Genomic DNA, 22,630 nt, shown 5'->3' with positions numbered 1-22,630 from the left:
CCAATGTATGCGCGTCAAGATGAGGCGGAGATAGGTTGATTCTCAGCGCAGCCGCGAGTAGAATCCGGCGAAAGGGCTGTCCGCAGCTTGGTGCGAAGGTAGAGTTCGAGGAATATGATGTTGTTGCGTTACGAGATTGAGCCACTGACAGGAAGCTTGACTCAGGCGCGTTTCTTCTTCTGCCACGACGTCAGTGCTAAAGTTGCGTTCGCGCACAGCAACGTACGGCGTCGAAAGTGGTGGTTTGCGCTTGAGAGGGGCGAGACTGGGAAGAGGAGGACGAGGAGAAAGACAAGACGAGCAGACAGGGGCCACGCGCGGAGAATCTGGACCAAGATCGCCATGCTAGCCGTCTTCGGGCTTCTCCGATTTTTCGACACTGCCACTCAATTGAGTTCCCCAGCGGCGACCCCCGACGAGTCGACCTTGCGAGCAGCTCTTAGCCTGTCAATGCGGTCACAAATTATTCGAAGAGACGACGTATAGTTCAGCTAGTTGATGCGTGTATGTATGGGTAGCTGAGAAAGAATCGTCTAATGGGGGAAAGAGGACCGATGCATGAGAACCATCCTGGAAGCCGCGGAAGCCACATATGGACTGGAGGCACAGATCATGACGCCGTACGCCGCCCAGGCTTCTCGACCACAAATGTGCGAGCGGGTGAATTTTGCGGTTCTCTAGTCCTGCTTTCGGCTGCTAATGTCCGCACATTGATGGTTCGAAGAAGGCGTATGACGTCTTGGGATTCTAGAGCGACATCGTGTGAGTACATCATACCCAGCAATACGACCGAAGGTTAGACTGACCTTGACTTGGAACGGAACACTGCACGGTGGGCCACCCAAGCCCCCCGCTTGGAAGCACTGACATCACTGACCACTCCCTGTGGGATAAGGCCTTGGCGGATATAACCGTTTGGGAGGACACCGTCATGGGGATTCGATGCTGAACTGTTTGTAGACCCAGTTGGCCGGCTGCCTCAGAAGCTCCGATTCAGCCACCGCGTGCAGCTGTCCGTCCTTCACCTTCCACCCGTGCCACCGCAGGTCGATGCGGCTGAGTCGCGAAAGGCCGTGGTCCGCAATGAGCCGCTCAGCCAATGACCGTGTCATCCGCTCTCGCCGCTGTTTCCCGGTCCCTAGTTCCGCCGAGTCCGAGACGTGCATAATCGGATCAGGGCTGGTAGTAAGGCCGAGGATGCTTAAGTTGCCGAGTTTACGCAACGAGGGGCCCATCTGCCCGATAGCGTCCTAAAATATCGTGAACAAAACGGCTTCCACGAAATGTCATATTAGACGAACCTCGAATTCGATCCATGATACGGACCCTATACGAAATTGCACCGCAAGGGCGCGCAAGGGAGCGCTTTCGAGCGCGGACGCGAGGTGCTCCATTCGCTCTACAGCAACAGCACCGGTCTGGGCCGAGATGACGAGCTCTAGGCTATGGATCCCACTCGCGAGGGTACCGCTAGAGTCCGTAATGCGGCGGAGGAGCACGTCATCTATCGCCTCGTGTACACGCAGCGCGTGAATGCGGCGTGCGTGGATGAGGGGCCCGAGGTATGGCGCAAACCCGGCTTTGACGTTGAACGCCACAATGCTGGGAAGAAAATGTGGCGTGGAGAACGCGTCGGGTGGGAAGAATGGCCGATTTTGCGTCAAGCCGAGGCCCCATACGTTGAGCGAGCGCAGGCCAGTGGCGCGATGTAGGATGTCGAGGAGGAGGATGTGGACTTCGGCGCTTGCGACGCCATCGACGACCAGGTGGCGGACCAGAGGAGCAGTAGAGAGCGTCGGAGAAACGAGGCGTTTCATCAGTGACATGACTGCGTGTTGTGAATCTATAGACATGTTGAGGCCGATCCTTAGAACGAGCCGGGCATGTAGATTCCGTGCGCCGTGCATGTACCACTGCCGATTGACGAGCATCGCGGCGGAAAGTGCGTGCGCAGCCTGCACATAGTCGAAGACGTTTGCGACAAGCTCCGGGGGAAGCCTGTCCATGAAGCCTGAGGTGTTCATGGTAGATATGAAGGTGGGAGAGTGGGGGGATTGTATGGCTCGCCACGGGCCGTCGGGCTCGAATATAAGGGCGGGCGGAATTCGGGCGCCGACCTCGTGGACACTGCGACAGTCTACCGATATACACACAGGGAGCCTGTCATGGCTGGTGGCCTGTGCGCCTGCGCGGAGAACATACCAGGAAGGCTGTACGCAACCACTTCCTCTACAAGAGTTGGTTTGGGGTCGCAGATGCGGGTCGGGTGAGCCGGACAGAGGCAAGCATGTGGGGTGGATGATGGTTGGACTGGGGGCGCCGGCGGGTTTGAAGCCTATCTCGTTCACAAGTGTTGGTAGTCAGCGTGTCAGCAGAGGGGATCATATAAGGGAACAACACAGCCAGCTTTATGCGCTTTCCCCTGTCTGCAACGATCCGCACCTTAAGTACCGCCCAAGATACTAATATTTGCGGTGGGAGCGCTCAGAAGACGCCGTGCAGCATGGGCGTCAGGATGGATGCATCGGCTGAGATGGAGGTCAACGATAGACGCCCGATCGGGCACAGAACGTGACGTTTAGTGACCGACGCGCCGGTCACGCAGCGTGTGCCAGCGCTTGCCAGCGCGTGGGCCTTCTGGACAGGCGCGAGCGGCCATCCACCGTCACACATACTGGCATTCCGGACAGGCTCTGCTGCGGGCTCACCATCGCCGCTCTTTACACCGCACCACCACCTCCCAACTCGTCGTACTCGGAAGCTCTGCTAGCCGCCGTTGGCAGCATCCCGCAAGGGCATCACCCTCTTTGGCAACCATGCCGCGCGCTGCCTTGTGCTTCCTCGCGCTCTCGCTACTCTCTACCGCGCAAGCATTCTATCTGCCTGGCGCGGCGCCGCATGACTTCCACGAAGGAGAGCCGGTGGACCTCTTCGTCAACGCCCTGACACCCATGATAGCGGGGAATGACAACGCCAAACTCGTGCGTTCCGTGCTAGCCCACATTTGACCGCTAGAACGAACTCACGCTTCCCCGTTCGCGCGTAGAAATCCCTGATAAATTGTAAGTCGCCGCGCGACGTGGACCCGTGCAATGGCTACAGCATCCCGCAGATGACTACTACAACCCGTCCTTCCACTTCTGCAAACCCGAGGGCGGCCCGACCAAGCAGCCCGAGTCTCTGGGGTCTATCCTGTTCGGAGACCGTATATTCAACTCGCCATACGATGTATGCATATATCTTGTGGACCCACCTCGACCTTTGTTAAGGATACATATAGATCAAAATGATGCAAGACAATGCAACCTGTCGGGCTCTGTGCACGGAAACCATATCATCTGGGGACGCCAAGTTCATCAATGATCGCATACGGGAAGACTATGCTATCAACTGGCTTGTGGACGGCCTTCCTGCCGCTGAAATGAAAGAGGATAAGCGGACGGGAGAGCTCTTCTTTGATATGGGCTTCAATCTTGGCAACGACGAGGGGCAGTTCGAGGAGATGCCTGCGCTGCACAACCATTACGACATCGTACTTAGGTCGGTGCATTTGACAGCTGTTGCAATTCTCCGTTACCTAACACCCCTGGATACACAGATACCACTCGCCCACACCTGGCGTTTACCGCATCGTCGGTGTTCTCGTCTGGCCCACCAGGTAATGTACATGCAGTGCGAACCTGTGCTATGTGTCTGACTCCAGTCCACCTCCCACAGTCGTGGAGGGTCACAGGATGCGCCAGCCAATGGAGAATTGGACTGTGCTTCGTCTGTCCCACCCCTTATCTTAAGCGAAACGTCAGACAACCAAGTGCGGTACACTTACCGAATCATGTGGAATGTATGCACGTCAAAACTTGAGGATAGAACCTCCCATTGACGTCTTGGTACAGGAATCGGATACCCCGTGGGCCACAAGATGGGACAATTACCTACATATCTTCGACCCTGTGAGTGACGAAGACAGTTGGGAACCGCGGACGCTGACAGTGGTTTGTCTGGCAGCGTATCCATTGGTTTAGCCTCATAAATGCCGTCATTGTGGTGGTCTTCCTGTGTGTCATGGTGTCTATGATCTTGCTGCGTACTGTGTCGCGTGATGTAAGCCGGCGGGTCCACGGTGTTGCTGCGAACGCGCTAATACTCCATCCAGATATCACGGTACAATGCCATAGACCTGAGTGTATGTGCCGCCCTAATGTACGGTCGCTCAGATGCTGACTATATGCGCAGGAAGATGTCCAAGAGGACTGGGGCTGGAAGCTAGTTCATGGAGAAGTGTTCCGGACGCCACAGAACCCGATGGTACTTTCCATCCTCGCTGGTAACGGTGCACAGCTATGCGCGATGGTCGCAGTGACCCTGGGTTAGTTTCTTGCGCCGCAATTTTCGTGGCGGAACACACAGGCTTATGGGCTCTTAGTCTTCGCGCTACTTGGGTTCCTGTCGCCATCCAACCGCGGCTCACTTGCTACCGTGATGATGATCTGTTGGACCTTCTTCGGCAGGTAAGGACCCTACACAGAGAATGCTCCGTACGTACTCACGCTGACCTGTCGTGCCCTGAACAGCATCGGTGGCTATATCTCAAGCCGAGTCTACGCGTCAGTGGGAGGCGCCAACAAGCGGAAGAATTCATTCCTTACCGCCACCCTCATGCCCACGTAAGCTATACATGCCCCCCTTCTCTTACCCAGCGTTCCGACATGCCCCCCGTGTTGCGTTACAGGGTCGTGTTCGCAATCGTCTTCCTACTTGATCTATTCCTAGTCGCCGCGGGCTCTTCGGGTGCCGTGCCCTTCGGTACGTCCCTCACTCGCTTCGCATCCGGTCTACATCGGACGCGATGAGCTCTCCGTGTGCCTCTCGATTCTCACCGCGTTCCCCTCAGGCACCCTGCTCTTGATCATCGTCCTGTGGTTCGGCATCTCCGCCCCTCTGTCTGCAATAGGCTCCTACTTCGGTTCCAAACACGGGGTAGGCTCACACGGTGCAGCTCGTCACGTCCTGTGCTGAACCCATACACGCAGGCAATTGCCCATCCTGTGAGAGTAAACCAGATTCCGCGCCAGATTCCGCCGCAGCCGACCTATTTGCGTCCATGGGTACGCGATTCATTGGGAGTATGAACCCTCTTGCTTACATCAGTGCGACAGGCCACGACCATTTTGGCGGGTATCTTGCCCTTCGGTACGCCTGTTATACATTCCAATTCCTTACCGAGACTGACATGTTACCACCGTGCAGGTGCGGCGTTCGTTGAGCTGTACTTCGTGCTCTCGAGCCTCTTCGCCTCGCGCGCATACTACGCATTCGGCTTCCTCGCGCTTACCGCGGCGCTCGTGGCGCTGACGACCGCCACGGTCACCATCCTCTTCACGTACTTCATCCTCTGTCGCGAAGACTACCGGTGGCACTGGCGTGCGTTCCTCACGGGCGGCGGCAGCGCCTTCTGGCTGCTCGGCTACGGGGTCGTGTACTGGGCGTCGCGGCTCTCGCTCGACTCGTTCTCGAGTACGGTGCTGTACTTCGGGTACCTGCTCCTCCTCGCGCTCCTCGACTTCCTCGTCACAGGTGCGTCGTCCGCCTCCGAACGCGTGGCGCGCGCAGAGCCGCCACCACCGCACCCGTCTGACCCCGTTTGCGCATCTAGGTACGATCGGGTTCTTGGCGACGTACTGGGCCGTGCGCAGGCTGTACAGCGCTATTCGTGTGGACTAGGGCGGTCCTCGCGTCCCACATGTGCTCGCTGCATACGTATTTATACGGGGCGCCGAGCCACCTCCGCGGGGAGGAGTGCTCTTGGTATCGATACTTTTTTTATCTTATTAGACGCGCCGACTACATATGCAGCACTAATTACACGCCCACAACAACCGTTACTTCTCGACCAGGACAATCACAGCCTGCTTCTGGCTGCCGGCGCGTAAAAATACAACCCCCTCGTCAATAAGGTCTGTGGCGGACAGCTTCTGGTGCACGTCGGCGACGGGTGTATTGTTCAAGTAAAGTCCCTTGGCGTTGACAAGCTGGCGCGCGGCACCTGTGAGGCCGAGGCCCTTTGTCAGTCCTTCGTCCACGGGATGCTCGAGCCCAGGTGATGCGTGTGGACGCCACGTACTATTTGACGCCGCGAGGCCGAATCTGGCCGCGAGCTTGACGAGCGGGGTGTCGAGCACCTCAGACGCGGTGCACAGATGCATGACCGGATTATCCGAGAGAGCGTTAAGCACGTCCTTGCGTTTGGCAGTTGCGATGTCATGTTCGTACAGCAGCTTCGTTGCGTGTTTCGCGCAATACACGCCGTCCACTGTCGTACCGTTAGTCGCGAGGGGGGTGGAGGGCTGTGGTCAGGGAGCCATACCTCCATGCACCAATAGGGTCACTTCTTCCGCCAGTTTTCGCTGGGCCGCACGAGTTTCCGGGGAGCGCTGCCAAGGAGGTTAGTGGGTACGCTATCTGGCTTGTACGAGGCAAAGACTTACGTTGTGCTCAAGCATAAGCCCATCAATTTCCTCGAGGGACATGAGCGTGAACATCTTTAAGTAGCGACCGACATCCGCGTCTGACGTCCTCAGGAAGAACTGAGATATCATCGTCTTAGCCCAGCATAGCGGGCACCCGGGTAAACCAACCGACCTGGTAAAAATCGTACACATTGGTCTCTTCACCGTTGAGGGAGACCGCGTTCCCCGCGCTCTTCCCGAACTTCTCCCCGGACGCGGTGGTCAAGAGCGGGGTGGTCAGGCCGAACGCCTTCTCCGCTGTGCCGTCTTGCGCAGTTCCGGGCGCAGAGTTGGTGCGGTTGATGAGGTCTATCCCCGCGATGATGTTGCCCCATTGGTCAGACCCCCCAATCTGGACGGTGCAACCAAACTTCTTGTACAGTGTCAGGAAGTCGTACCCCTGCAGGAGCTGGTAGGTGAACTCCGTGAAAGAGATACCCTGTTGTGAAGCGAGACGGGCCTGTACACTGCTGCACGTCAGGGTTGACACGGGTGAAATCAAGCATGTCCCTCACCTCTCTCGTGCGAGCATGGTGTTCACTCTGCTGTGGAAGCCGACTGTACGGAGGAACTCGAGCAGGTTGAGTTCCTTGAGCCAAGTGAGATTATTTTGCACGTTCGGCGGATGTATGTTCGGTCGAATGATCGGCACGATGTGCTTATCCGTGTACTTCGTTGCCCCTTCGAAAAATCGAGTGATGCCCGTCGTCAGCTTATCGACGTTGTGCGCAATGGTCTCGGGCGTAGCCATGGGCCTCTCCGTCGAACGTCCTGAAGGGTCTCCCACAAGTCCCGTAGCTCCTCCTATCTGTCCTTGAGTCAAATCTATGTTTGAATGCGTGAGCCATTGTACGTACTAGGGGAATGATGTGGTGGCCTCGCAGCTGAAAGTGTAGTAGACATAGCAGAGGTACGAGGTGACCGACGTGTAGGTTGGGTGCGGTAGGGTCTACCCCGACGTAGACGGTCATAGGCTTCTCAGTCGCCGACTGAAACTGCGTAGGTCTGACTGAATGAGAAACAAAAGGAGGGGAAGCATATGGTCATACCTTGTCACATCTGCCACCAGCTCACGCGACTTCAGGTCTTCAAACAGGTCACCCAGGGAGTGTACGCTACGGCATTGTCGCCGCTGAGGATGCCAGACGGCCGCATTCAAAGAGGTTATGGATCGAAGACCATTGCGCGAGAGCCGCATGTCGATGGGGGAGCTAGACGCGGTAGAGGTGAAAGTGGCCCGCGAGACGCGACGCGCCGTCGGGATCTTGAGGGCAGATCGGATCGGGAAGCCAATAGCCTCATCACACTACCGCCACCACGTTTTCTCCAAATTTTGTGTGCTCACCCCCATCAGCCATCAGCGCATCCAGGGTCATCTCCATCAACGAGTTGTTCCTCGAGGACCGGCAGTAGAAACCCGTCGAAGCAGCCAACCTGAGGGCCATCGCGATGCAGTTTGAAGTACTGGCCAAGTGCCACACGACCCGTGCTAGGGTATCGAAAATGCGGCTCGCGCGTACGTTTCAATCACATGTAATGTTTTCTGTAACTCATGTCCTACATTGCAGATGGCGTGACAATGCTTCCTACGTTCATGCCCGTGGCCACCCAGGCCGCTATCAAAGGGCTGACGCCTCAGCAAGTCGAGGCGCTCGGCGTAAACCTCATTCTCAACAACACATATCATCTGAACCTACGACCGGGTATAGAAGTACTGAAAGAAGCTGGCGGCGCACACAAGTTCCAAGGGTGGAAGCATAACCTCCTCACTGTATGCGCGCGCCCGCCATTTCGCCTCCGATTAGCATCTAAACACTCTTTTAGGATAGCGGAGGATTCCAGCTGGTATCATTGAGCAAATTCACGAAAATCACAGAGGAAGGCGCCCTCTTCGCAAGTCCATTTGACGGGAAACCTACTATGCTCACGGTACGCTCGAACGCCATATCTATGGCGAAACTAACCTCAGACGGCCCATAGCCCGAGGAGAGTATATCCATACAGCACGCAATAGGCGCAGACATCATTATGCAGTTGGACGACGTAGGTATGTCTTCCGTCGAACATAGTGGAGAGGCGTACTGACTGCATCTTCCATAGTATCCAGCCTCACCGTAGGACCTCGCGTCGGGGAAGCGATGTGGAGGACCGTACGATGGCTCGACCGATGTATCGAATTCCACCAAAGGTCGGGCAAGGACGACGTACAAAACCTCTTTGCTATCGTTCAGGGCGGCCTCGACCCCGATCTTCGCGACCAGTGCCTAGACGAAATGATCGCCCGTAAGGACAAAGTTGCAGGCTACGCTATCGGCGGCCTGAGCGGCGGGGAAGAGAAAGGTGAGAATGAAACTTCTCCATCTCAAGAGGCGGAAGATTGATTCGGTTCGAAGAAATATTCTGGCGAGTGTAGGTAACTTGTGCCGTCTCATGGTCACTTTCACCTACCTCTCTTCCAGAATAAAACAATGCGCAGACAAGCTTCCGGAAGATAGTAAGTCGTCATGACATACACTACTGGTGTCCAGCACCACTGAAGGACGTGATTTAGGGCCGCGGTACTCCATGGGTATCGGCTTCGCCGAAGGTATATGCGGCATAACGCTAGTAGACATGACTGAGCTGACAGTGACATAGACCTACTCGTTTGCGTTGCTCTTGGAGTGGATATGGTCAGTATTTCATGTACCTCTCCCTGCCGATATAATTCACCTCCGTATAGGCAGACTGTGTCTTTCCCACACGGACGGCGCGCTTCGGCGTTGCGCTGACATCGAACGGGCCTCTGAACCTTCGTAGGTTCTTTGAAAAAACACCGCTATGTTCTCCGGAGCATCTAAACTTGTCTTCTAGGGTTAAGCAAACACGCAGCTGACATGTCCCCGATCGAGGCGGGCTGTCCTTGTCCCACATGTGCAAGCGGCACATCGCGGGCGATACTGCACCACAACATTACCCTTGAAACCGCTGCCGCTCATGGTACGTGACTTGTCCCCAGCAGAAGTGATAAGCTTACTCATTCCCCGCAGCAATAACACAGCACAACCTGGTCTTTCAGGCCCGGGTGATGGGCGGCGCGCGAGACGCGATCATGAACGGAACATTCCCCGACTACCTCAAAACTTTCTTCGCGAAGTTCTTCGGCGACGCAGGATACCCGGAATGGTGCGTCAACGCACTGAGGAGCGTGGGCGTTGATCTGCTCGAAGGTCGCCCCGACGTCAAGGTCAATCCTGGAGACTACACAAAATGGGAGTATTCCGATGCGGCATAATACAACTCCGATAGATCGAATACAGCAGAAAAAATGTAAACAGCACTATCGCCGCCTGCCCTTTCCGCGGGGCGGTGCACGCGCGTTCTTGGCCTTTTTCTGCTCTGCGACCTTGCGCGACTTCCGGATCTGATCCACCGTTTTGAGCTCGTTCTTGACCTTGCCCATTGGCTTGCCGCCGAACCGGGGACCCTTCCTCCCCGGGGGAGGCCGCGAAGAACCGCCCCTCGAGGGCCCATCTCCGCCACCTTCCTGCTCGGAGCTCTTGAACTTCTTGGTCTTTTTCTCGTAGTCGGTGCGGAACTTATCCAGGGGTTTCGCAGCAACGACCTGTTTGTGGCGGTACTTCCGGCCGCCAGGACCGCCGCCGCCCCTCCGCGGGCCCTCTTCCTCTGCTTCACCGACCCGGGGAATGCTGACCCGGTGCTGCTGCTTCCACTCGTCGAAGCGCCCGCTCCGGTACGTCGCGGGCAGCTTGGCGCCGCTCTCCGTCTTGACCATCTTCACGTTGTCCGCGCCCTCACCGGTGCCCTTGACGAACTTCTTCTTTTTCTTGTCCCACTTCATCTCGCGCCGTGCGCGCTCCTGCGAACGCCCGTCGTCGCCGGCCAAGTCAAACGCGACGTTCTGGGCCTGCTCGACGAAGCTAGCGCCGTCGCGGAGTGAGTACCTGTGTGGACAGCGTCAGCCACGTCCACCCCTGTCTCGTGCATGAGGCGCGCATCGTACCCCTTCTCTGTGTCGGCGTCCTTCTGGTAGTGTGACATGTAAAACTCGGAGTCACGGAACTTCGAGCCCCGCGCCTTCTTGGCCGTCATGTCAAACACAGCCTGGATCGTATGTGTGTGCGCATGAGTATTGCACCTGGACACTAGCGCGTGAGGCACGCACCATAATGTCGGCCTCGTCTGCCATTTCCGGCGCCTCCTCGTCGCTCCCGTGCTCCGCGTCGCCAGCATCTTCGTCCTCTACCATCGCCGCGGCGGACGTTGACGCCAAGGTAGCACGTTGCGCCGCCTTGCTCAGGGCCTTGCGCCGCTGCTTCATCAGTTGTGCAATCTCGGAGTTTCCCTTCGCGCCAATCTCCAGGGTAGTCTCCACCGGACGGAAGGAGTCGACGACCTTGAGCAGCGCCCGCCGCCGCGCGTCCTCGGCGAGTTTTACCGCCGCATCGGGGTTGCGCCGGAAGAATACAGGGTGCGTGGTGGACTCCGTGCCTGCGTACCCCCAGCGGCTCTCCTTGAGCATCGTCTTGGTCTTCTGGTAGCTCACGGGGCTCGCCTTGCCCTTGCTGCGCTCGTACATGCCGTGGCCCTTGCGCATGACGTCGCGGAGCATGTTCAGGTTGTGGTTTTCATCGTAGAGCTTTCGGACGTACTCCGCCTCCTCGTCGACCTTGTCGCGCTCGAACGGGCCGAGGATGAGAGACTCGGTGTACGCCTGATCGCTGGTCCCCGTGACGTCGCTCTTCACGGGGCGCCCGAGGAAGAGCTGCAGGTCGAGCAGGTACGGCAGCTCTGCGGCCATGACGAAATTCCAAGCCCAGCCCTGGCGGCCTGCACGGGCGGTACGCCCGACACGATGGATGAACACGCGGGCCCCCGACGGGAAATCGTAATTGACGACGTTCTCGAGGACAGGGATGTCGATACCGCGGGCGGCGACGTCCGTGACCACGAGGATGCTCGTGCGCCCGCGGCGAAAGTTGTCCATCTGTTCGCTGCGAGCGGTCTGATCGAGCGTGCCGTAGATGTGCGAGACCGCGTAGCCGGCGGTGCTGAGCAGATTGGTGAGGTATTCGACGTGATGCTTTGTGGCGGCGAAGACGAGCGTTTGGTGTGGGGCGATCGCGTGCTCGGAGTACTTTTTCGCCTTGCCTTTGCCCTTCCTATGTTCAGACGCCTCGTCGACCTCAGGCACAGTGCTGCCGTAGGGGACGCCGATTACGTCGCGGAGAAGCACGAGTAAACATGCGTCCTTCTCAGCTTGCTTGACAGAGAAGAAGGCCATCCGGAGGTCGGAGCTGATTTTTGTCTCCGCATCGAGTCGTACCAGCTTGGGGTTTTGGAGACCAGCCTTTGCGAACTCAACGAGTGACTTCGGGAGTGTTGCAGAGAACAGGAGCGTCTGTCGGGTGAGGGGAAGACGGTGCAGAATTTCGGAGAGGGCGGTCTGGAAGCCCATCTCGAACAGGCGATCGGCTTCGTCAAACACGACATACTCTATCGACTTGAGGTCAAGGTTCATCTCGACGATGAGGTGAAGCAGACGACCAGGCGTGGCGATTATGCTAGAGACGCAAGAAAGATAAGCGACTGCTGGATTCAATGACGAAAGATCCATACACGTCGGGATTACTTGAGATCATCTCGAATTGTTCGTCCAAGCTTTCACCACCGACGACAAGACCCCACCGCAGGCTTTGACCCTTCTTCCCGTCTTCCGTATCCTTGTGTTCGCCCGCGTGGTCGCCCTCGCCAGCATGCCACCCGCGCGCAAGCTCTTTTCCTACCTTGAGAATTTGCAGCGCAAGTTCACGAGCGGGAAGCAGAATTAAAGCGCGAGCTCCGAAGGTACCGGAATGCCGACCTCCGAGACGTTGTACTAGAGGGACCATGTACGCAAGAGACTTCCCAGAACCTGTCCGAGCCATTCCAACGAGGTCGCGAGGAGGACTGGAGAGTAGTGCAGGGATAGCCAGACGTTGGATGGGTGTAGGTATACGGAACCCCTGCAAGGTCAGGGATCGCAAGAGCCAGGGATATAGACCTGACAGTTTTGCGGACAGATCAGTCACTGGTCAAAGGATAGAATCGGACGGCGTGAAAGCACATACCCATGCTTTGGAAACTTCCTCCGCCAACCTCGCCCTTGACGATTTTCGACTTTCCTTTCGTCTTCTTGATCATCTCGGTGCCCTCCTTCACGTCCCGTTTCGCTATCGACTCCCTGATGAACTCTTGCAAGTCGTCGTCGTCGTCATCCGCTCCTTTGCTGTTGACCCGCGGGGTGACCTTAGCACGTTTCCCGGTCAGAGCAGAAGAGATGTCCACTTCATCCTCAGAGTAAGCATCGTCGAGAGGAACCTCGGAGAAGCCGCCGTCAGACTCGGACTCGGAACTAGCAGACTCGGCATGTTTCCGTTTCGTCGGAGGCATTTTGAGGACGGTTGGTGGTGTAAGGAGAGATGAAGGGATGGCCAAGCATTCGCGGCTCGAGAGACCACTCGATCGACGCAAGACCAAAAAATGGATCACGTAAGCACGCTATCCATAAATGGGAAATCCCGACTGATGGCGGGCATCAGATGCGCGCTACAGCCTCTTCGTTCCTTCTCCACTGGGGTTTCAACGCTACGACGACATGCTGCACTGCTGTATCTCGGACTACGAATGCTGGATACATCATCGCTCTTTCCTTGGGCCGTTAACTCCCGCCCGGACTCATGCAGCCATACTAGTACTACTGTCCAGTCGAACCGACCTGCGCATGTATCTTGGCATCTAGCTCGATTTCACGGCTGAGTACGCCTCGATGCCAAAGTCTGTTATTACCTGGGTCTATGATATTGCATCGCCTAGCTTGTGATGCTATACTTGTGCTAGCTCTCACCGCTGCTGCGCCACGTTGTCTTCTTTTCTATCGGTAACTCGCTTGCCACGAACACCGGCGTCCCGCGAACGCTTCCCTATAGCTCCCTATGGCAGGACTTCCTGCTCCATCTCGTCAGGTCAAGCTGTGGTGCCTTTGCGAAGCAGGCCTGTGCGAGAATAGATGCCAATACGGTGCCGTGCATGGGACCTCGTGCGCACCCTCAGATGACCGTTATACCCTCCTTCGCAGGTTCTATTCTCTATTGGACATCTCCAAATGAGACCGTATGCCTAGGCACTGGGTACTTAAAGTGTGGTGCTCGCGGAGGAGGCGTAGTGGACCCGCCACATCTTCCACGTCCCTGATGGCTTTTCACGGTTCTCCTCCGAGTCCCACTCTTCCGGCTGACATTGAAAGTGTCGAGATCGAGAAAGAGGAGAAACAGCCATCAATCCACCACTACGAGGACGTTGGAAGCGCCAATAGCTCTGTTTATGTGGTAGACCCTGATGCCGAAAGAAGGTATGCAGACCCTGAATCCACTCACTCCCTTCGCGCTCATGCAGTTTGCAGACTGGTACGAAGACTAGACCTGCGCATTGTTCCGGCATCCATGTTTCTCTACTTCCTGTGCTGTATCGATAGGTTCAACATTGTGCGTCCATGGCTGTTACTTTGCCACATGCACCCACTAACTACAATCAGGGCAACGCTAAAATCCTTAACAACGATGCTGGCGACTCCCTCGCACAATTCCTCCGTCTAACAGATCATCAATATCTCATCGCGCTCATGATATTCTTCATCTCATACGCTATATTCGAGACGCCCTCAAACTACATGCTCAAGAAGTACAGGCCTAGCCGGTGGCTCGCCTTCCTCATGTTCGGATGGGGTGCGATGACTATGATCACCGCAGCCTGCCGGAATTATGCATCACTCCTCGTCCTCCGCTTTCTCTTAGGTGCATTCGAAGCAGGGCTGTTCCCCGGGATCGTCTACTTCCTCACCTTCTGGTACAAGCCTAACGAGCGTGCCCTCCGCATCGCGCTCATCGTCGCCTGTGCCACACTCGGCGGTGCATTCGGCGGCACCATCGCATACGGAGTAGGTCTCATCAACGGACTGGCGGGCCTGCAGGCCTGGCGCTGGCTATTCATCTTCGAAGGCGCGCCCTCCTGCCTCTGCGCGGTCGTCGTCTACTTCTCCTTCCCGGACTTCCCTGAGACGGTCTCCTGGCTCTCCTCCGCGGAGCGCGAGCTGGCCACCGAGCGCATCAAGGGCATCGCGTCCCTCGGGCATGACAAGCTGACCTGGCCCCAGGCGCGGGAGACACTTAGAGACTGGCGCCTGTACGCCCACTACCTCCTCTTCGTCGCGTTTTCTGTGGGTTACGCGAGCATGACGCAGTTCGCGCCGACGATCGTGCAGGAACTGGGATACGCGGGCCTCCGGGCGCAGCTCTTCACGGTGCCCCCGTACGCAATCGGCTTCGTTGTATGTGTCTGCGTCGCTTGGGCGGCAGACAAGTATGAGAAGCGAGCTCTGGGCGCCGCGGGCTCGTTCCTGATATGCGGTATCATGTTCCTCGTCGAAGGTGAGTTGCTATTCTTGAAAATTTCTTCCCCATATAATCATCCCTCCGGACGATTGTATTCCGATTATAGTTGTATTTTTCTGATTTGATGCACTGACCTGCTTCTGCGCCAGCGTCACTACCGTCGACCGCACTCGCAGCGCGCTATGGCGTGTTGTGTGTCGCGCTGCCGTTCGCGTTCGCCATCTCCGCGCCAAGCCTCAGCTGGCTCACTGGGAATTTACGCAGCACCGGCGCGTCGACGCTCGCCGTGCCGTTGAACGTGTCCATTGCGTCCATCGGCCAGATCACCGGTGAGCTTACTCCGCACCCTGGCCCGCGTGCGGGCGAGAGCTGACTCCCGTGATGTTCTTGCAGGGACGTTCATCTACAAGGCTTCCGAGGCGCCGGCGTTCCCCACTGGCCACTACACCAACGCCGGTTTCATGTTCTTCGGGGCCCTGCTCGCGCTGGGATTACGGGCTTTTTACATCCGGAAGAATCGTGGCCTCCTCCCGGGCGAGCCGAGATGGCGTTTATGAGGCCCGGTGTTGTTCAGGAAGTCTACATACCTTGGTTACTCACTGCATCCGTACTTTTCTTGGGGGGCGTATGTCGCCCGGGCCCATTCCATGCCGTAACATCTGGATACCCGGACAGCTCGTTCTTGTACTTCGTATGCAGATGTCCGACCAAACCGCGCGCGCCCAGGAACTCCCGAGTCGCGCTGTGGTCTCCTGCTCAGGGTGCCGCCCGCCCGACCCCGCCTGCGCATATCCGGATCGCGGGACCCTGTGTCGCGTTCGTCAGCGATGTGCGATGTGCGATGGACCCGACACACAGGAACCTCGTTTTGACCGTTGACGCACCTCTCTGTAAACACGGTACAGCACCCATCGTGCCTGGCATCTGCATCTCTGCATCTGCAGGGCCCACCGCCCGGGCCCGCTTCGTGTTCCATAGATCACAGTAGGGCGATGAACGCCCTAGAACGCCGGGCATATCTGATATTTTTCCCAACGCGTCCATCCGCTCGCCCTCCATGGCATGGGCGCGCGCCGCACGGGGACCACGACGAGCACATCCGTGATCCCGGGTTTGCGTAACGAGTATGAACCTTCGATCTCCGCGTGGGCCCTCTTCCCCGCTCGGCAAATTGCCAAATCGCCGCGGCTGACTGTGCGCGAGCGATGCGCTCGGATCGGCCGCCTGGCTAAGATTGGCTCGGAGAGACAGGTCTCGGAGCTGCGCTGGGTCTGCGGTCTTGAGACATGTGGGTAAGAAACCGGCGCTATCATATGCGAGACACAGAAGTGCGACCGACGGAGCGCGTCGGGACTATGTAGTCAGATGCGCATATGCGTCGCACCGCTCGAGCTGCCGGAGAAGCCTGCGCTGCGGGGACCCGGTCGCAGGAGCTGTCTGCATGCGGGCTCATGCTGGCAGTGCGCATCATCGGCGTCGGGAGACCCTAACCGGGCCAGGACCTTCAAGCTCCAGCGGGCATAGATTAAACACTCCGGACCAACTTGAATTCGGAGATACGAGATTGCAAAGCTTACAGTCGGCGTTCGGACTTGGATTCCTAGGGAGAAGTCATACACTCGTGGTTCAGACGGATGCAGGCGGAGAACGTCCTGTCTCTTGTTCCCCGCCGGGGGCGAGCCAAGCTTGAAGTTGAAGTGGCCATACTCGCGGCCGTCGGCTTGGTCTGTCGCACTGGAAATCATGACAAGCACTGAGCACGACGGCTTACTGGAACTCGGATCACTTCAATCGGGAGCTGGTCATCCGACGGAGCAGTTTGGTTGAAATAGAATGATATCACGCTGCTGGTGTGCAATGTAATTAGTAGAAGAAGATTCAACGCAATATCAGATCTAAAACTCTCCCTGAGGAGTTTTCGAGCACTCTCCACGATATCTGGTTTTTTTTTCGAGGCGTTGCACCTACTAGTCTGAGGGGTTTGGACGGTAAACTGAACCAAAATGGCTTGTCGAAGGTCACCGGCCTGTCCGGACCAAATGGTCCACCAAGGGGGGACCCACCTGGAGAAGGCCGCTGACAAGTCCCACGTAAAGAGGGCACGAGCGTCCCGCGCCGCCGAGAACGCTGCGCGATGGCGTTGATCCGTGGCTATTACGGATGCCGTTTATACGTTGCAGTCCTCTGCACGAAGGAGATTAAGAAGCCGGTACAACCACACGCGACTGACAAACGCAGCTTGGGAGTCGCAGAGCGAGGGCGGCCATTGCACGCACCTCAGTGCAGTAGACTTCACCGTTCTCCGCCAAGGGTCGCTATGACACCGAGTTCTGAATCCCGGCGTTATCTTGGCGGGGATACTTGAGACCGGGGAGTGATGATTATCGTCCACCTTCAGGTGTACGAGCCTAACTCGAGACGCGGGAGCGGTTCCGGGATAGTACACCGAGTGGCGCCGAGGCTGAGTTCGGTACACAACGCTGTCGACATGGAGGCAGATAACGCCACGGATTGAAGGCGAAGGCGGCTCTAGTGCGGCAGACCTGTGCGTTAATGAGAGTGAACCGCTCAGGATGTCCGTATGTCTGTCATTCGGGCGGGCGCCAGTCGATCGACGCGACGTCTTGCACAGGCTTAGGCGGGCGGTCTTGACATGCTATGAATGGTGCACTTCGTGACGCGCTCTAGCAATAACAGCCCTCACTTGGCTGTGGATAGCCAGAAGAAAGAAGCGTCGTAGATTGAGTCAGAGTAGGAATCTGGGATCGGTCGAACTGGGCACCGGCGCGGGCGGTCTTTGTCGGCGTGTGCGGGGGGCGCAGCGCCCCGAGTTGGGCGCTGCAGTGCGTTACAGTCGCGTCGGACGCGGAGGGCCAGTGCAGCGTCCGTCCCATCGGCGATGAACAGAGTGGGAGACGGAAGAAGAGAAGGAGTATAAAGCGTTGGGAGCCTCGAGGCGTCTCAGACCTCCGCTGGCTGAAACACGGGCAACTGCACGTCCAAACTGGGCACAAGAGCGGAGCCCACGTGGGAGGCGTGTTCCCTCCATTGTCCTCGACACCCATCCTCCTCCTCCTCCCTCTCCTCCCCACCCCCGCGTATGTTTTCGGTCTGACTCTCGTCTGCTTTTCCGACCTCCCTCGAGCCCCCGCACCCTCGCACAATTCCATGTTCCACTTCAAGCGCGACGCCCCGTCCCAGTCTCGCCAGCCTGAAAAGCCTAGGTCTCGTCCCCGATCGCTCTCTACGCGCTCTTCCTCCTCGTCCTCGCTCTCTGCCTCCGCCGCGGCAAACCTCCATCTCCTCCCTCGCCGCGCTCCCCTCGCTCCTCTTGATCCCCAGTCGACGAACGGCCCTCTTACCGCGTCTGACGATCAGATGTCCTCCGCCTCGTCGTCATCTGCGTTCCTAGGTTACAATCCTGCCGACGACTCTCGCGACCCCGACCGCGCTCGTTATAACATTGGCAAACCGATCATTCCTCGTGCTGGCATTGATGAGCTAGCCGGCAATCTCCCATCCTCAAGGCGTAGATCCATTCCCAACCAGTGTGTAATCTTCTCCCATAAATCTATTCCTCCATCCCATATTCCGTTTTCAGAGCGCAAAGTAGCACGACCGTGTCACGTCCTCCCCAGTTGCAACAACGTCCCCTCCCACGACGCGCAACACATACGCCATCGTCCTCGGTTTCATCCTCTCGCAGAACATCTCTTCCCACCATCCTCCATCAGCCGGCAATTAAGACGGCACCGTCACCGCCAACCACCACCACCATCAGCGACAATGCGAACTTCCTAACCGCCACGGACGACATCTATTCCAACCTATCAACCTTCACCTTCGGGGCCGCGCGACCCAACGCTCCTTCTCGTCGCACAGAGCATATCAGCCCGTTCACTGTCGCAAGTACCAGTGGGACGGATCGCACCCCACGTCCGTCCGTCTCGGGGCTCAGTAACGGATCGCGCACACCCAGGGTTCACCCAAGTGAAGGTCCTGAAGACGAAGACGAAGAAGAGGCCGCACGGCAGACGAGAGCGAAGATGCGCGCCATAGACGATGGCACCCGTAGACCTTCTCTTCCCATAAACGCGCAGTCAGGGCCGTCGAATTCACCTTCGCCTCCACGTATCGAAACCGATTCGGAAGCAGAGCTCGACCCCGCCGACGATGGAGAAGAGCTCGACACAGACGTCGAATTCGACTATCGCAATTTCTCCCGAGAGGACATCTCCGACGCAGCATCGCAGCACACATTCGGTGGCGGAAACGTCGGGCACTACCCCACCAGCCGAATAGCGGGGAAAGGCGACGATAGTCTGAGCATAACGATGAGCCTCATCGAGCAGGACGACGAGGATGATCGCGGGGACCCGGGTACGTCTTCTCCTGTCACGTTCGCCCGAATACGCGACAGCAGCGGCGAGTCGAGTTCGAGCCCTGTCTCCTCCCCCTCGCAGTCCCGGCGCGGAAGCGTGCCATGGAACATCCCCAACGCCATGCCCTCGGCGCGCGATCGCGAGGACAGCGAAGTGACGATCCTCGCCAGCGGACGGCGCATGAGCCGAAGCATGGACGACGAGCTCGGGCTGGGCCCTACCGCCAGCACCTCTGTTCAGCCCACCAGCCAACCCACCACCCGCTCCGACTGGCAAAATTTGGCAGCACAGGTGCACGTACAACCACCACCTGAGGAAGAGGAGAACGTGCCGGAAATCAGTGCGAGCGACGCATACGACGGTTTCAATCTGCAGTACGTCCTTGGTGACCCGTCTCGACAATCGTGGTCGTCCGGCGCGCCGTCCTACATCGCCCCAGGCTCAGACTCGCGACGAGGGTCGATCGCGCCGTGGGAAGTGCACTCCATCTCTAGTGGGCGACGCTCGAGTACGACAACGATGAGCGACGACGCGTTCACGTCGCAACTGCGGAAACTCGACAAGGGCTATACTGTGCGCCGGGATGAATGGAGTTTCCGGAAAGAGAATGCGGATGGTGCAGCGCAACAATTGGCCATCACGACGCGGCCAGGTCGACCCGCCATTCACGAGTTGTGGCGGCACGAGTATGTGGGCAGGTTCAAGGTCGACAAGCAGTGGACAGAACGTATGTCCGCATATGATCACTTATCTTCCCTGTCTCCGCTTGCTGACACGCCACAATTCACGACAGATCCGTCCAAGGCACCGACGCAGCGTATAAACGTCCGTCACATAGCCGATCCTTTCTCGCGGGGAAACACGCGCGGCGGCCCGCACTCTATCATTCATCGACATTCGCGCGCGGTTGCATTCAGCATCTTCCGCAAATACGACATCTTCGGGCGCTCGGCGCAGAAGCAGGGCGGCACGTCGTTCCATGTGCACACGAGCGGTACGATCCTCCTGGCGCCCATGGAGGTGCAGACGCAGTTCACGAGCACACGAACAACGAGCCAATTGAACACGTACGGCCACCTGAACAGCGAGGCAACGTCTGCGAAGATGGCCGAGCGCCTGGAGCGGGCGAATCAGAAGGACCGAGACAAGACGAAGAGCAAGGACAAGGAGAAGCGCAAGTCGACCTCGACCCAGAAGCGCTTGCCAACGTCCAGCCAGACGTCGGACGCGAGCCAGACAGTTAGCATGGGCAGCGTGGCCAGCTCCGCCGGACAGAAGATGACCGACGACGACCGCTCGTCGAAACGCCATAACTCAGAGCCGCCGTCCTCGCCCTCTGCACCTGTGTCTCCGTCACTTCCGAACACCTCTTTCACCGCGGTCGCGACCGCAAGCTATGCTCCTTCCATTACGACCGCTACTACGATGTCCGTACGGGAGTCCTTGGATACCCGCTCCCCGTCTTCTTCATTCGACGTTACCATGTCCCCCGCCGACCGCACCGCACCTTCGATAGCCCGCATGTCCATGCACCAAGATGATATGGATCTGGACGAGGACGACGAGCAATCGAATGTACCACGCACATCGCACGCCGAGGCGTTCGCTACCCTTGATTCCGGACGCATAGAGTACATCCGCGGGCGCGCCGAGCAACACACGGACCACGACCACGCAGGTGGTGGCCTTATCGACCGACTCGCGCGTCGCATTCGCGGCCAGAACACGCGGGTGTCGTCTGGCAAGCCCGCGGGACCCTCGTCAGACATGCCGTTCACGTCGACGGCGCCGCCATGGGTCACGCTCGCGCCGCGGTCGAAGCAGGAGGAGCGCGAACGTGTGATCCAGAACTTGAGCGAGTCGTTCAAGGACGTCGGGCTGCTGCCCACGTTCAAGACGACCCGCGGCGAGCGTAGCAAGGGCAAGCAGCCGATGAAGAACAACGCAGGCGTGAACGTCTTCGAGGAAGTGCCCCCAGAGGCGCTGCACATGCTTCTCCCGCTGTGGCCGTGCAAGACGGACGATCTGTCAACGATCCCCGGCGAAGACCAGTCCCAGTACATCCTGCCAGCTGAGGAGCGTCAGTACCTGATTGTCTACTATGTGCCATTCGACGAGCGGAAAAACAAGGACAAGAAGAAGGGCGACGCAAGCAAGAAGCGTGCCCGCGCCTCGTCTGTCTCCGCTGCGACCACAGCCGCTCCGCGTTCGAAGGGGATCCCGAAGTCCGCGTTCCGCGTGTGTGCGCGGCTCGTCGGGTGCCACGACTTCCTCGGGACGGGCGTGCGCCTCCCGAGCGAGGGCCTGAGCATCTCGGGCTCGATGGCGGAGGCGATGGCGCAGCTGCCGTCCCCGGGCATCCGCGAGAAGCACCCGGGCGACGTCGTGATCGGGATGTGCTCCGGGCGCGACAAGGACGTGGAGTTCATCCCGGAGGGGCTCGCGAGCGTCGGCCTGTGCCTCGCGCAGCAGAGCGAGCCGCCGCAGCCGCCGTCGCCCGTGCACGAGGAGGAGATGATGGACGCGTTCGACCCAGTGTACTCGCTCACACCCATCGGCCGCGCGGCGGTCGAGATGGCGTGGCTGGGCTGCCTCGCGATCACGTTCTCGGACGTGGCCCCGCCGTCGACGAAGTAACTTTGATGCTCTTCCTTCCATTACATGTCCTCGAACCCTGGTGTATCATACTGGTTCCTACCCCCAAGCCTGCCGTTGCTGCAGACCGCGCCGGCCGCTTTCAAGTTCGTTCATACAGACTACCCGCCTCTCCTCTCATGCACATACGCCATGCCCTGTATATCCTCTACTCTACGGCGTATAGACCCGTATGCCCAGCTACTGCTACTTCTACTGCTACCGCTACTGACCGTCCCCACTCTGCCCTGTCTGTCTGTCTGCCATCTTTCCCCGCGCCCTAGGCTCTACTAGTATATTTCACCAGATACCCTTCACCTGCCTGGCTGCACCCCCCATCTGTACACATTTCGCCGCCAGCCGCACGCATGCATTTTCTCGGGCTCTCTCCCCTCCCATCGGTGTCTTTCATACGGAACGTTCTGGCTGCGCGGAGCTCGGAATAGAGTTTGTACGTATATCCATAGCAATCCAACTCGCATTCGCTCTTCCGCCGCGCCCGGCCGGGTGGCTGGCCTCGGTTGCGCGCCCTAGCACTAGTGGAGCTGAAGACTTCCATCACTATCGTTTCAAGACAGCTGATGTGCGATGTTGCGTTGTTGGTACATAAAGCGGTGAGTACATGTTCATGTTCGGTCGGTATTGCCTCCACGACGTTCGGTGCCGGAGGTCCCATGAT

General features: G+C 58.1%; 6 protein-coding genes across 6 annotated transcripts; 4 read left to right on the top strand and 2 right to left on the bottom strand.

Annotated features, from left to right (window-relative positions):
* Positions 1-929: 929 nt before the first annotated feature.
* Positions 930-2,024, bottom strand: TRAVEDRAFT_43692 (uncharacterized protein; the record flags this gene model as incomplete). The annotated part of the gene is made up of 2 exons (XM_008035704.1): positions 930-1,250; positions 1,302-2,024. The coding sequence occupies 2 exons, from the start codon at positions 2,022-2,024 to the stop codon at positions 930-932; spliced, it is 1,044 nt and encodes a 347-aa protein (XP_008033895.1).
* A 724-nt stretch (positions 2,025-2,748) lies between these two features.
* TRAVEDRAFT_142245 (Nonaspanin) lies at positions 2,749-7,708 on the top strand. Its single transcript, XM_008036368.1, has 25 exons — positions 2,749-2,981; positions 3,047-3,062; positions 3,113-3,228; positions 3,281-3,540; positions 3,599-3,658; positions 3,718-3,841; positions 3,894-3,950; positions 4,006-4,101; positions 4,154-4,183; positions 4,234-4,366; positions 4,424-4,508; positions 4,572-4,664; positions 4,730-4,803; positions 4,892-4,977; positions 5,031-5,105; positions 5,157-5,190; positions 5,248-5,574; positions 5,654-6,043; positions 6,122-6,312; positions 6,367-6,431; positions 6,486-6,584; positions 6,640-6,973; positions 7,022-7,314; positions 7,364-7,511; positions 7,556-7,708. Exons 1-18 carry the CDS (start codon positions 2,817-2,819, stop codon positions 5,719-5,721), a joined length of 1,899 nt encoding a protein of 632 aa, XP_008034559.1. The 5' UTR covers positions 2,749-2,816; the 3' UTR covers positions 5,722-6,043; positions 6,122-6,312; positions 6,367-6,431; positions 6,486-6,584; positions 6,640-6,973; positions 7,022-7,314; positions 7,364-7,511; positions 7,556-7,708.
* A 247-nt stretch (positions 7,709-7,955) lies between these two features.
* Positions 7,956-9,780, top strand: TRAVEDRAFT_34533 (Queuine tRNA-ribosyltransferase; the record flags this gene model as incomplete). Its single annotated transcript, XM_008035482.1, has 12 exons — positions 7,956-8,022; positions 8,075-8,277; positions 8,331-8,435; positions 8,487-8,553; positions 8,607-8,846; positions 8,900-8,915; positions 8,966-9,000; positions 9,058-9,093; positions 9,144-9,178; positions 9,229-9,301; positions 9,360-9,485; positions 9,536-9,780. 12 exons carry the CDS (start codon positions 7,956-7,958, stop codon positions 9,778-9,780), a joined length of 1,248 nt encoding a protein of 415 aa, XP_008033673.1.
* A 45-nt stretch (positions 9,781-9,825) lies between these two features.
* Positions 9,826-12,938, bottom strand: TRAVEDRAFT_17763 (DEAD-domain-containing protein; the record flags this gene model as incomplete). Its single annotated transcript, XM_008035300.1, has 5 exons — positions 9,826-10,450; positions 10,510-10,610; positions 10,672-12,070; positions 12,126-12,549; positions 12,617-12,938. The coding sequence occupies 5 exons, from the start codon at positions 12,936-12,938 to the stop codon at positions 9,826-9,828; spliced, it is 2,871 nt and encodes a 956-aa protein (XP_008033491.1).
* An 800-nt stretch (positions 12,939-13,738) lies between these two features.
* On the top strand, positions 13,739-15,492 carry TRAVEDRAFT_17762 (MFS general substrate transporter; the record flags this gene model as incomplete). The annotated part of the gene is made up of 5 exons (XM_008035299.1): positions 13,739-13,896; positions 13,948-14,029; positions 14,080-14,971; positions 15,085-15,264; positions 15,329-15,492. 5 exons carry the CDS (start codon positions 13,739-13,741, stop codon positions 15,490-15,492), a joined length of 1,476 nt encoding a protein of 491 aa, XP_008033490.1.
* A 2,550-nt stretch (positions 15,493-18,042) lies between these two features.
* TRAVEDRAFT_62924 (uncharacterized protein) lies at positions 18,043-22,288 on the top strand. Its single transcript, XM_008036136.1, has 3 exons — positions 18,043-18,483; positions 18,537-20,044; positions 20,111-22,288. Exons 1-3 carry the CDS (start codon positions 18,104-18,106, stop codon positions 21,952-21,954), a joined length of 3,732 nt encoding a protein of 1,243 aa, XP_008034327.1. The 5' UTR covers positions 18,043-18,103; the 3' UTR covers positions 21,955-22,288.
* Positions 22,289-22,630: the final 342 nt, after the last annotated feature.

The sequence above is a fragment of the Trametes versicolor genome, assembly GCF_000271585.1.
Source record: "Trametes versicolor FP-101664 SS1 unplaced genomic scaffold TRAVEscaffold_2, whole genome shotgun sequence".
NCBI classification, from domain to species: domain Eukaryota; kingdom Fungi; phylum Basidiomycota; class Agaricomycetes; order Polyporales; family Polyporaceae; genus Trametes; species Trametes versicolor.
The sequence above is the reverse complement of the archived record's forward strand: the minus strand, read 5'-3'. Positions and strand labels throughout refer to the sequence as shown.

What these genes read in the sequence shown, in the direction of transcription:
- TRAVEDRAFT_142245 (XM_008036368.1), top strand. Translation starts at nt 2,817, where the DNA reads ATGCCGCGCGCTGCCTTGTGCTTCCTCGCGCTCTCGCTACTCTCTACC. An exon ending in ACAATGCCATAGACCTGAGT is followed by an intron (nt 4,184 to 4,233) that starts GTATGTGCCGCC and finishes CTATATGCGCAG; the next exon opens with GAAGATGTCCAAGAGGACTG. An exon ending in TTCGGGTGCCGTGCCCTTCG is followed by an intron (nt 4,804 to 4,891) that starts GTACGTCCCTCA and finishes CGTTCCCCTCAG; the next exon opens with GCACCCTGCTCTTGATCATC.
- TRAVEDRAFT_62924 (XM_008036136.1), top strand. Translation starts at nt 18,104, where the DNA reads ATGTTCCACTTCAAGCGCGACGCCCCGTCCCAGTCTCGCCAGCCTGAA. An exon ending in CGTAGATCCATTCCCAACCA is followed by an intron (nt 18,484 to 18,536) that starts GTGTGTAATCTT and finishes TTCCGTTTTCAG; the next exon opens with AGCGCAAAGTAGCACGACCG. An exon ending in CGACAAGCAGTGGACAGAAC is followed by an intron (nt 20,045 to 20,110) that starts GTATGTCCGCAT and finishes AATTCACGACAG; the next exon opens with ATCCGTCCAAGGCACCGACG.